At 42.2% G+C, this 13,279-nt stretch overlaps 1 protein-coding gene across 1 annotated transcript in view; it reads left to right on the top strand.

The window, feature by feature from the left end:
- The first annotated feature begins 5,879 nt into the window (after window positions 1-5,879).
- Window positions 5,880-13,279, top strand: part of LOC140198770 (adenylate cyclase type 10-like) — a 124,929-nt gene continuing 117,529 nt past the window's right edge. Inside the window, exons 1-2 of the mRNA XM_072259779.1 lie at window positions 5,880-6,146; window positions 6,227-6,331. Of these exons, the coding sequence (XP_072115880.1) occupies window positions 5,894-6,146; window positions 6,227-6,331 (358 nt within the window). The 5' untranslated portion in view covers window positions 5,880-5,893. The remainder of the gene's footprint in view (window positions 6,147-6,226; window positions 6,332-13,279) is intronic.

Here is a 13,279-nt window from a genome sequence, read left to right as displayed (position 1 = left end):
TTGGTGAACTCCAACCATACCACTGACTTTGGACAATGGAGACGGGAGGTCATCGATGGCCTATGCTCAACTCAGAGCTAAGTGCCCAAGAAGAAGAAGGATCTTTGAATTACACTTTAAATATAATTATATTTGATATCCATGCAAATGCATAAATATTCAGCCTTATGTCAATCAAGATCCTTCTAATACAATGCCTTTGGCTGGCTAGGAGGTAACCTTGTACAAACATCAGATTGTACCTCTGAATCTTTAATGACACAGGATCCCCTCAACCCACAGAGTTAATCCAACATTATGCAGACACAAGAGATTCTGTAAATGCTGGAAACACAAAATATGTTGGAGGAAATCAGCAAATCGGGCAGTATCCACGGATGGGAAAAAGCAGTCAACATTTTGGGCTGAGATCCTTCATCAGAACATCCTATTGCCTGTATTCAGGCTGGAAGAGTAGGGTTTGAACTCAGCAATAATCCTAGCGTGGATGAGAAAAGCTAAGATTGCTGGGCTAGATAATATTGGTCCTGTACCACAGTCTGGAATTGGCATTTGCAGTCCTCCCATGAGCAGAATTACCTAGTCAGGATGTGGAGCTCTTAGTATGTTGACCCTCTGCCTCTGAGAATCCAGCAGCATAACCTGAATGGCAATTGAGGCTCAGTGGGACAGTAAAATGGTCCCATCCCCAAAATAATCCTGGTAATCTCTGATGGTCTGCAAATAAGGGGTGGGGTTTTGGTGACTGTAGATGTTGTAATTTAAGTGCCGGGCCAGATTGAAATGGTCATGGTGTTAGGGCCGGAGGAGAGGGATGGTCCAGTTCAGTGTGCTGCGATAATGCCTGGATTTGTGAACTTCTAGATTATTGAATGGTCAGGGCATGAAGGGATATGGGGAGAAGGCAGGAGACTGTGCTGAAAGCCATGATGAAATGGCAGAGCAGACTCAATGGGCCAAATGGCCTAATTCTGCTCCTATACCTTATGGTGTTATGGTCTTAAGGTAAGGATATGAATCTCAAGGTTGTATGAAGTATACATACTTTGATAATAAATGTACTTTGAACTTCCAACTTTCAATTGGCTTTAATAATTTTGTATTGAATTCAGAGAAATTTAAAAACAATTCAAACAATAATGAAAAAATTTAAAATGATTGACCATGGTGCAAATGCAATACAGATTTGGGAAAAGAATACCAAATGTAGAGACTAAATTATGAGAACAAGTCACATAAATTTAGCCTGTGCTTTTTTTGAGAGTGAAAGAGTGAGAGATAATTTGATAGATGAAACTGAAATGCAAGGGAAGTTGAAGAGCTGAAAACCTGACCCAACATATCTATGTATCTACAAAGAAGGCACAAAAATGGCTATATTTCATTAGGAGCTTGAGGAGATTTGGTATGTCACCAAAAACTCTTACAAATTCCTACAGATCTACAATGGAGAGCATTCTAACTGGCTGCATGCAGTACTGTATTTGTCAACAAGGAGTGGATAATGAGTTTGCAAATCTGGCGGGAGCAAAGGTTGTTGGGAATGGTGAGGTTGGAGTGCTGAGTCCCTGCTGAAACATCTAAATTGCCTAATCCCATCGACCTGCACAGGGACCATCGCCCTCCATACACCTGCCATCTATGTAAGTCTAAGACTTATGCACAGTACTGTCTATTTTTCTCAGAACAATACCTTCTGCATTATGGTACATTCTATCTGACTGCATCACTATTGATGAAGGTGCAATCATCTTCAACCTTTGGTGAGAAGCATATGATTCACTTTGTTCTCCTCCCCGTGAGTGAGTGGAGCCGCAAAGCAGTGGAGGTTTGAGATCAGAGTTTTCCCTCCCCTTACTGAGCTGCTAACCACAGCAGAAAAACCCCATTTGCCAGAAGCAACTGATTTTAAGGTGCCAGTAATCCGCCTTTGCACTTTCTCCTGATAGTAGAAACAGTTTCGCTGGGCTTAGTAGCTAAGCCACACATGAAGGCCAGGAGCTGGACTTGGTTGTCAGAACTATTGAGACACATTCCATTGGGAGCATTTAATAGGCAGTGGGACCTTGTCCCCACTACTCTCCCTGGCAGTAACAACCTTAAGGAACTTAAATATCCTCTTGTACATTGTTGTACAATATAGTCCGTTATACTCAATAAAAGTATCCAATGTTTCACCAGATGTTTTATGTTTTAAAACTAAAAGTATTTTTTTCTCCAAATATAATTTACTAACTTGGATTTGGTATAGTACTGTCCAAGACTTAATTTAAAAATTTCTGGCTACACAAATTTAGGAATGGAGCTAACAGCAAGGAAGTCAGGAATATAATTCAAGAAGATACACATTATTGGGAAAATGACAAATAGGTAAAGTTTAATGGAGAGAAGAGTACAGTGATTTGTTAGTAGGAAATACATGGAGAGAAAATATAAATTAAGATAATGATCTTTTAACGGAAATAATGGATCAGAGACCCCTGGGTATAATTGTGCAGAGTTCATGAAGGTGTAATACAGGTGAAAACTGTTAAATTAAACACAGGGGTTCATTGGCTTTGCAATAGGAGCCATAGATTGCAGAACAAGGCATTTATGCTAGCCCAAAGAGCACTGCTTAACCTACAGAGGGAGTGCATAAGCCTTGCTTTGGAAAAAAAACATGAACAAAACATTTCATTGGAGTGAAAGATTTCTGATAAGGGAATGGACTAGTGGAACATGCATCATTCTGAAGGAGAGATTTATAGTGCTCAAATCTTGAAGGATTTTGATAGAGGATAGCAAAGTCAAAGTCAAAATTCATTTATTATCAAAGTGTGTATTCAGTGTGCAACTCTGAGATTTGTCTTCCTCACAGATAGCCATGAAACAAAGAACTATGGAACCCGTTCAAAAAAAATAAACCCCCTACACCCCACGCACAACAAAAAAAGACAAATCACGCAAATGGATTCAAAAAATGAGTGAAAACACGGAATATAAAACCCAAAATCAAAAGGCATATTCAGTTCAGCTCAGTGTTCATTATCTGCAGGCTGCCCCGATTCTAGATTGCCCAAACAAGCAACAAAAATAGGAGTGACCGGAAAAACTGGTGAAAAACTCTGGTTCTGTTGGTTGCTAAGTCTAGGGAAGACAATCTCTGGCCCTGCCAAACGTGTGAGGTTGAGGTGCGAGCCCACCCCGAACCCTACTTGTGTGGATGCTGTGTGAATCATTACCCTGTTACAAATAAGTATTACAAAATAACAGACAGTACATCACATACAATTAAATTATTTAGCTTCATAATTCTTAATTTGACTAAAGGGTTAGTAAAGAAAAATGAAAAAAAAGTTTAGTGCCTATTTTAATGTGCACAAGTTGGAGCTCACGGTTTCCCCTTCACTGATCCTCCTTTGATCTCCCCAGGTTTCATCAGATCATGGCCCTGCTTTGCGTCGAGTCCTACGACCTCTTCTCTCTGGCGTCTTTCATCTCCCGCCAAACAAAAGACTCAGCTCACCCCAGTGTCTGGCACACAACAAGAAAACACGTTCCCTTCATTGGATGAATCACACTCCAAAGCACCTGTTATCTCTAACCATAACCCAAACTCTGCTTCTGAAGAAAGACCATTACGTTAGCAGTGAAACCTTTCCCAGGTGTTACACTAGAAACACATCATACATGAATTCAGTCCATAATCTATAAACTGCGTCAATTAAACCTTGCTCTGGCACCATCCTCCAGCAGCATCAAGAGATTTTGTGTGTTATGTGTACTACTGTGCTTTACACCCTGGTTCTGAGAAACATTGTCTTGTTTCTATATGCATTACATGATTATGTAAGGTATATACTTGTATATAGTTAAATACCAATAAACCTGACTTGACTTGACTTGAAATAGTTGGAGAAAAGCCATAGGTTACGTGAGAAGATCAAGTGAATAAGAGGTATATCTTTCAGAGAGATGATACAGCTAAGGCGGATTGAGTACCCTTTTTACAGTATATGTGTATCACACCAGACTCTATTCACAAGGTTAATAGAACAAAAGAATTCAGAAGCCAAACTTTTGTAAATAAATTTTAATGGTATATCTTGGAGAATTGTGATTACATCTACAATTAATTTCTGCTCTCATTTTAAACAAAATTTTGTTTACAATGCACAAGAACAACTCTTGTGATAGCTATTAACAGACCCTTGTCAATTGTGTTGCTCAGATAACCGTCCTCTGATGTAATGCAAAGCAGCGGGTTTTGGAAATACTCAGGCCATGCAGCACCTGGGAAATTAAAAGGCAAGAAAAGATTCAGTGAAGGAAGTGCCTGCAAATTCAGGATTTCCTGTGCAAAAGGAAGAGTCCTTAATTCATTGGCAGCTGCTCATGGCTTCAGTGGAGTGTGTTGTGTCTCTAATTGACCAGGTGCAGTGAAGCATCCTCCATCAACTTTATGGGATTAACTAAGGCTGTCTTTAAGATTTTTTGATTGTTTGGCTTATTTAAATTGTTTTTATGTTTTAAATTTCTTGTGTTTGAATGTTCACAAATACTTCTGCAATTTAAAGCAATTCAACTGATTTTAACAGCTTAGGTAACCTTTAAGATTTCCTCCAGCACTTTTAGTATCAATAACACAAAATACTCTGCAGATTCTGGGGTCAAAGCAACACTCACAACACGCTGGAGGAACTCAGTAGGTTGGGCAACATCTGTGGAAACGATGAGTCGACGTTTTGGGCCAGAACCCATTCGTGTCCTGACGAAGGGTTCCGGCCCAAAACGTCGACTCATCATTTCCACGGATGCTGCCCAACCTGCTGAGTTCCTCCAGCGTGTTGTGAGTGTTGCTTTTAGTATCAATACTTGTTCTACCTCCTGCTGCTTCCAATGATACAAACAAGGACCCATGGGTCCAGCAGTTAATTGATGATAAACTCAGAGCCCAGGTGTATACCGTCTTCCAAAGATGGTGACTGGGCCCAGCACTCAAGTGCAATTATGAAGAAAGCACAGCAGTGCCTCGACTTTGTAGAAGTTTGTGAACATTCAGCATGACATCTAAAATTTTGACAAACTTCTATAGATGTGTGGTGGAGAGTATATTGACTGGCTGCCTCACAGCTTGTGTGGAAATATGAATGCCCTTGAATGGAAAATCCTACAAGAAGTAGTGGATAGGGCTCAGTCCATCAGGGGTAAAGCTTTCACCTCAACCGAGCACATCTACATGAAATGTGGAAGCAGAAAAGCAGCATCCGTCACCAGGTACCCCCGCCATGCCCTGTTCTCACTGCTGCCATCGGGAATAAGGTTCATGAGTCTCAAGACTCACACCACCAGGTTCAGGAACAGTTATTACCCCTCTAGCATCTGGCTCTTGAACTAGTGGGAATAACTTCACTTGCTCCATTATTGAAATGTTTCCACTTTCAAGGGCTCTTCATCTCATGCTCTAGATACTTATTGCTTATTTATTTATTATTATGTTTTGTTTTTCTTTTGTATTTGCGCAATTTTGTGTCTTTTGCACACTGATTGTTGTCCCTGTTGAGTGCGGTCTTTCATTGATTCTATTATGGTTATTGGATTTACTGAGTATGCCCGCAAGACAACAAATCTTAGGGTTGCATATGACGATATACATGTACTTCGATAACAAATTTACTTTGAAATTCTGTACATTTATTCTAGATTTCTGCATTATTATCACCTGCAGGTTTAGTTTACCTTTTGAAATGCCGAGGTGATAACTTCAATTACAAACAGCGGAGCAAAACATGGAAAAGCGCAAATGTATCTATTTACTCATTCAACGTGACGGGGCAGCGCTAAGCGTCCCTCCCAATTTCGCTGTGACCTCACAATAGGTGCCCGTGGACCCTCGAGGGCAGTTCAGCGGATGGCAGTCGGGGCGGAGAGAGGGGAACTGGTGCGCAGAGACATGGATCATGTTCCCCACAGACGCACTGTCAGCTTCGTCCGGCCAATCACTCGACTGAAGATCGACAAGCGGAGGGCTTTCTTTGCCGGCACCTATAAAATCAGCAAACTAGCTGCTAACGTGCCCGACCTGGTGGTATATGAGGGTGTAGACCGGCCTATCCCTGATGTGGAACATTTTCACGGCGTGCTGCTCTTCGCTGATATTTCAGGTAAGAGGCGGCAGGTGGACGAGAGCGGGGCGGCCCCCCAAGGCCGGTAAGTACCTGACGCATATTCTGCATTACCGCAGGGTTCACCAGCCTCACTGAGACCTACACGCGGAACAGCAAGAAAGGCAGTGGAGCCGACCATTTGACCCGGACTCTCAATGGCTACATCTCAGACATCGTGGACCGTGAGTAATCACGAGCTGGCTTGTGGGTGGAGTCTCGTTCAGCTTTGATTAGAAACTGCGGGGATTCTGTAGTTGCTTATATTTTCAGATGTATGCGCCCCACTGGAAAATTGTCATCTTTCACTTAAAATGGACTTGGGAGTCCTTGTACAAGATTCTCTAAAGCTTAGTTTGCAGGTTGAGTCGGTGGTGAGGAAGACAAATGAGATGTCATTCATTTCAAGAGCACTAGAATATAAAAACTAGGATGTAAGCTAGACTATCAAACACTGGTGAGGCCTTACTTAGAGTGTTGTGAGCAGTTCTGGGCAGAAAGAAAGTGCTGACATTGGAGAGGGTTCAAAGGAGGTTCACAAGAATGATGACCAGATTGCAAGTATGTATTTGATGGCTCTGGCCTGTACGCTCTGGAATTCACAAGAATGAGGGGTGACCACTTTGAAACCTTGCCAATATTGAAAGGCCTCTGTAGAATGGATGTGGAGAGGATGTTTTTTCCTAATGTGGGAAAAATCTAAGACTGGAGGACACAGCCTCAGAATAGAGGGGGCATTCTTTTAGAACGGAGGTTAGGAATTTCTTTACCCAGAGAGTGGTGGGTCTATGGAAGTTGTTGCCACAGCAGCTGTGGAGGCCAAGTCACTGGGCATATTTAAGGCAGAGTTTGATAGATTCTTGATTAGTCAGGGCATGAAGGGATGTGGGAGAATGCATGTGATTGAGACTGAGGGGGAAAATGGGTCAGCTATTATGAAATGGTGGAGCAGACTTTGTGGACAAATGGCCTAATTCTGCTCCTATGTCTTGTGCTCTTAAAAGAAAACTTAGTCACCCATTATTCCCTCAAATATATCACCTTATAAGATTTTACTGAGTTCTTCCAACATTTTTCTAATTCTGTTTCAAAATTTGAAGGAGTCCTCTGCTCAACCTCATTTGATGGGCCTGCCTGGTATTTAAGATCAACAATTACTTTCAGCAACAAAGTGTTCACCTAAATACCTGTCAACTTGCAATTACAGGAGGAACTTGGTAAGTCAGGCAGCATCTGTAAAAGGAAGTGTTTCAGGTCTTCATCAGGTCTTCTCTATAGATGCTGCCTGACAGACTTGTTGAGTTGTTCCAGCAATTTGAGTGTGCTGCTCAACATTTCCAGCACCTACAGAAACTCTTGTGTTTATGATTGCCAGCTGAAGAAATTTCTTTTCAGTTTGACTTGCCATAGTGCATTCAAGAATAGGCCAACCACACTCTTCAACACCAAGGAAAATTGTATAAATAGTTGCCTTTTTCTCTACCACCATTTCAGACCCAACATGGAAGACTCATCCATTTATCACCAACCTTGTCAGTCCCATGACATATTCCCATTATAACATTTTCCTTTGCAAGGCAGCCCAGGACTACCTTCACATGAGAAGTTGAGTCAATTGGATGATTGTCACTGATTGAAACGTTGCATATTAGTGAGAACATGTTTGAAAGGGTGGGACAAAGGGTGTATGCTGCCCCATAGTGAAGACAGGAGCAATTGCAGGCTGAAGCAGAGGAGATGAGATTTGAGACATGGGTGACCTGGGTTTTTAATAATTACGATTATCTAAGTAGCATTTTTTTTTAAAACATAAGATGTAAGTATCACTGGCAAGGCTAGTATTTAATATTCATCCTAAATGCTTTTGAGTAAATGGTGTTAACCCATTTGAGCAAACGTTTTGGTGAAGGTACTCCCAGGTAAGGGGTAAAAAATGAGTTCCTGGATTTGGAATCTGTTATGATGAAGGAACTGATATTTTTCTATTAACATACCTTGCAACTTTGAGATTAACTTGCATTGTGTGAGTGAGCACCTGGGGTTTTTATTTTTGTTGGTAGTGGTCACCGGCTTTGATGGTTCAGTTGAAAGCTCGGTTTCTTGCTTGCTTGGATGAATTTAACTCAAAACAACACTCAGGAATGACCAATTTCTGAGAGAGACCATGGTAGGAAAGTGTTTTGTAGATAGGACCGTAAGACATTAAGACATGGGAACAGAATTAGGCCATTCAGCCCATGGGAGTCTGCTCCACCATTCTGTCATGGCTGATTTATTATCCCACTCAACTCCATTCTCCTTCCCTCTCCCTATCACATTTTTGCCTTGATAGTTGATGAACAGTGGTGGATATTATAGGACAGAGAACTGTACAGCACAGGAATGACCTTTTGGCCCACAGTGCTGTGCTGAACTAAATAAATTAGGAATTAAATGCCCAGCCTAACTAATCCCTTATGCTGACACAATGTCCATCTTCTTCCATTTTCCTTCAATTTGTGTGGTATCTAAACATCTCGTAAAAGTTCTTAATGCATCTGCCTCTACCACCACACCAGGTAGTGCAGTTCGAGGCACCCACCACTCTCCATCTAAAATAAAAACTTGCCCCTTGCATCTCCTTTGAAATTACACCCTCTCATCTTTAAATGAATGACCTCCGGTATTAGATATTTCAACTCTGGGAGAAAGATGACTGTTTGTCTACTCTATCTATAAATCTCTAATCTTATAAACCTCTATCAGATCTCCCCTCAGCCTCTGCCACTCTAGAGAAAACAACCCAAGTTTGTCCAACCTCCTGTTGCAGCACATGCCCTCTCATTCAGGTAAACCTCTTCCACACCCTCGACACCTTTCTGATAAGGTGGTGACTAGAACTCTATGCAAAACTCCAGGTGCGGCTTAACCAGAGTTTTGTAAAACTGCATCCTAACGTTCTGACTGTTGGACTTAATGCCTCAACATATAAAAGGCAACATGCTATTTGCCACCTTAATTGCCCTCCCAACCTGTGCAGCCACTTTCATAGCGCTATGAACTTGGAACCCAAGATCTCTCTGCTCATCAACACTGTTAAAGGTCTTGTGTGGCACAACTGGCAGGTGTGTTTACAGATATTTTCAATCTCTCCCCCTCCCAGTGTAGAGTGCCCTCCTGCTTCAAAACATCCACCATTGTCCCTGTACCCAAAAAGACCAAGGTAAAATGTCTGGAAGACTGGCGTCCTGTCGCTCTCTCCTCCATAGAGGCTGGTCAAGGACTACATCTGCAGCATGCTACCACCCACACTGGATCCCCTGCAGTTCACCTATTGACACAACCGATTGACACATGATGGAACCAGACATCCCACCCTGCAAAAACTCATTTCAGGGAGGTAGCACCATCAATTTGCAGGAGACTGCCGGGAGAGATGGGATGTCTGCAATAGAATAGCTCCTTAGCAGCCAGCCAGCTAGTTTAAATAATGTTAGCTATGCTAATGAATGAATGACACCTGTTAAACTCACCTCAACATGTCTTTTACATTTTAACCCACAATGGGCAATAGAAAAGTCACTGTTGTAAACAGCGCAGCGAGCAGCACTGTCATTATTTTGACCCCTATTAGGCAGGGGTACACTTTAGTGTAGTCTGGGGTGATGTATGTTTTGTTTTATTTTTTTTTTGGAACACTCTGCCACTCTGTCTTTTTTGGAACTCTCTTGCTCTCTCTCTATCGCGAGCACTCTCGCTCTCTCGTGCTTGCTTTCTCTCTTGTGGTCGCTCTCGTGCTTGCTTTCTTGCTCTTGCGCTTGCTCTCTCGCTCTTTCTTGTGCATTCTCTCACGCTCACTCAAAAAAATCAATTTCTGTGACATTGTATATAATTTGCGGGCATCAGGGAGGCACTATTAATATGTGGGAGACTCCCGGAACTTCCGGGAGAGATGGGATTTCTGTGCAACAGCCACAACTCTACACATCATCCTTACACACCTGGAGAAGAAGAATGCTTATGTGAGAATGCTGTTCTTCGACTACAGTTCAGCATTTAACACCATAATTCTCTCCAGGCTTGACAAGAAGAAGAGACCTTGGCCTTCATGCCTTGTGTAGCTGGATCCTGGACTTCCTGTCAGATGGCCAGCAGGTGGTAAGACTGGGCTCCTTCACCTCTGCCCCTCTGACTCTCAACACAGGTGCCCCTCAGGGCTGCATCCTAAGTCCCCTACTCTACTCTATCACCACCCACAGCTTCAATCTGCTAATTAAATTTGTTGACAATACTACATAGGTTGGCTTTATCTCAAATAATAATGAGGCAGCCTACAGAGAAGAAGTCATCATCCCTGATACAGTGCTGTCAAGAAAAAAATCTCTCCCTCAATGTTGCAAAAACAAAGGAGCTGGTTGTGGACTACAGGAGGAACGGAGACAGACTCACCCCTATTGACATCAGTGGATCTGAAGTTGAGAGGGTGAACAACTTTAAATTCCTCAGTATACACATCACTGAAGACCTTACTTGGTCTGTACATACTGGCTGTGTGGTGAAAAAAGCAGCACCTCTTTCATCTCAGATGGTTGAAGTTTGGTATAGGCCCCTAAATCCTAAGGACTTTCTGCAGGGGGGACATTGAGAGCATCCTGACTGGCTGCATCACTGGCTGGTATGGGAACTGTACTTCCCTCAATCACAGGACTCTCAGAGTGGTGCAGACAGCCCAGCACATCTGTAGATGTGAACTTCCCACTACTCAGGACATTTACAGAGACAGGTGTGTAAAAAGGACCAAAGGATCATTGGGACCCGAGTCACCCCAACCACAAACTGTTCCAGGTGCTACCATCCAGGAAATGGTATCACAGCATAAAGGCCAGGACCAACAGGCTCTGGAACAGCTTCTTCCACCAGGCCATCAGACTGATTAATTCACACTGATACAACTGTATTTCTATGCTATATTGACTGTCCTGTTGTACATACTATTTATTACAAATTATTATAAATTACACATTGCATATTTAGATAGAGATGTAACGTAAAGATTTTTACTTGTGTGTGAAGGATGTAAGAAATAAAGTTAATTCAATTCAATTCAATTTCTCTTTTCATTTGACCTGCCGAGGTGCAACACTTCACATTTATCTGGGTTAAACTCCATCTGCCATTTCTCTGCCCATATCTGCAACTTGATCTATATTCTGCTGTGTTCTTTGCCAGTCTTCTACGCTATTCACAACACCACCAATCTTTGTATAATCTGCAAACTTACGAATCCATCCATCAACATTTTCATGCAGTTCATTTATATTGGTCATATATTATCAGTCTTCTAAGGGCAAGCCAGTTCTGAATCCATGGATCCTATACATCTTAATCTTCGGGATGAGCCTTCCCATGAGGGAGCTTGTCAAACACCTTACTAAAATCCATGTAACCAAATTCGACATCTCTACCTCCATCACTCACCCTTGTCATCTTGCCAAAAAAACTCAATCAAGTTAGTAAGACATAACTTGCCCGGCACAAAGCCATGCTGGTTCTCCCTAATTAGGCTATGGTTTTCCAGACGCTCATAAATCCTACCCATAACAATCCTCTCCAGTACCAGTGATGTGGGACTCACTTGAATAATGGAATAACATTAGCTACTTGCCAGTCCTCTGGGATCTCTGGTATCTCATCTGTGGGTGGGGGGGGGGGGAGTGGGGATCACAGCTATTAGTCAAGGCTCCAGTAATCTCTTCACTTGCCTCTCTCAGTAACTTAGGATATATCACATTATATCCTGGGGACCTATCCACCTTAATGCTCTTTAAAAGACCCAATACTACCATCCTAGTATATTAATACTCTCAGCCCTGTCGTCCTTGTCCTTTTCCTTGGCAAATACAGATGTAAAGTGCTTACTAAGGACCTCGCCCACATCATCTGTGTCCAAGCAAATATTCCCTCCTTTATTCTGCATGGTCTTACCGTCTCCCTAGTAATCCACTTGCTCCTGATGTATGCATAGAATGCCTTGGAATTCTCTTTACTCCTATTTGCCAAGAAAATTGCCCATCCTGGCTTTCCTAATTCTTTTCTTGAGTTCTTTTCAGGCCTCATAATTCTCAAGTGCTCTGTTTGATTCACACTTCCTTTATATACATTTACTTTTCCATCTTGACTAGGTTCTTCACCTCCCTTGACATCAGAGGACCACTAAAGGACATCAATTTTCTTCATCTGAAGCCACTCCATGGTTGCTCTGGCAGTGTGCTTTGTGTACTTGCCCGGCTGAAAGATGAACTTCCTCTCCAGTTTAAGCTTTCTATCAGAGGTTAGCAGGTTTTTATCCAGCATCTCTGTATTTGGCAGCATTTATCTTCCTATCAGTCGTAACCAGTTTTCTGTCCCCTACTGCTGAAACACATCCCCATAGCATGATGCTGTCTCCACCATACTGTACAGTAGGGATGGTGTTACGTGGCTGTTACACAGTATTTGATTTGCACCACATGTGCCACTTGGGGTTGAGGCTAAAATGTTCCATTTTGATCTCATCTGACCACAAGACCTTCTTCCACATTTTTACAGTATCTTCTAAGTGATGCTTTGCAAAGTCTTCATGGGCAAGGATATGCTTTTCTTCAAAGGCAGGGCTTCTTCCTTGACTCTCTTCCATTAATACTCTTTGCGTTCAAGGCTTTAGAGCTTGTGGAATGATGAAATTCATCTTCATTTGCAGCCACTGTCTTCTGCAGCAAACTCAGAGCCACTCAACCTGCATGCTGGGTGTGACCACCTCAGTAAACATTTAATAGAGGGGTTCAGCCTCCTGAGTGGTTCTGACATCAGGAGCTGAAGTTGGGTGCACGTGCTGCAGATGCAGTCATCTCACAGGAGGAGCAATTCACCTCCTTAACCATACTGCCCATACTGTACTAAGGATTTACAGACAATAAAAAAGATTACCTTCTCTCTGTGCCTTCTCTCTGAAACCTTTGAGTTTCACACTTAACTAGATCACTTGCTCAGCCCCTTCTCACTGAGCTTGTTATACCTTTGGCTCCAACTTCTCAAAACTAAGTTCCTCTTTCTTTTTTTTAAATCTTTTTATTAATTTTCAAACTTACAAACACAATAACAATGTTGATACAAAG

The sequence above is a fragment of the Mobula birostris genome, chromosome 6 (genome assembly GCF_030028105.1).
Source record: "Mobula birostris isolate sMobBir1 chromosome 6, sMobBir1.hap1, whole genome shotgun sequence".
NCBI classification, from domain to species: Eukaryota; Metazoa; Chordata; class Chondrichthyes; order Myliobatiformes; family Myliobatidae; genus Mobula; species Mobula birostris.
This window is presented reverse-complemented; position numbering and strand designations above follow the sequence as displayed.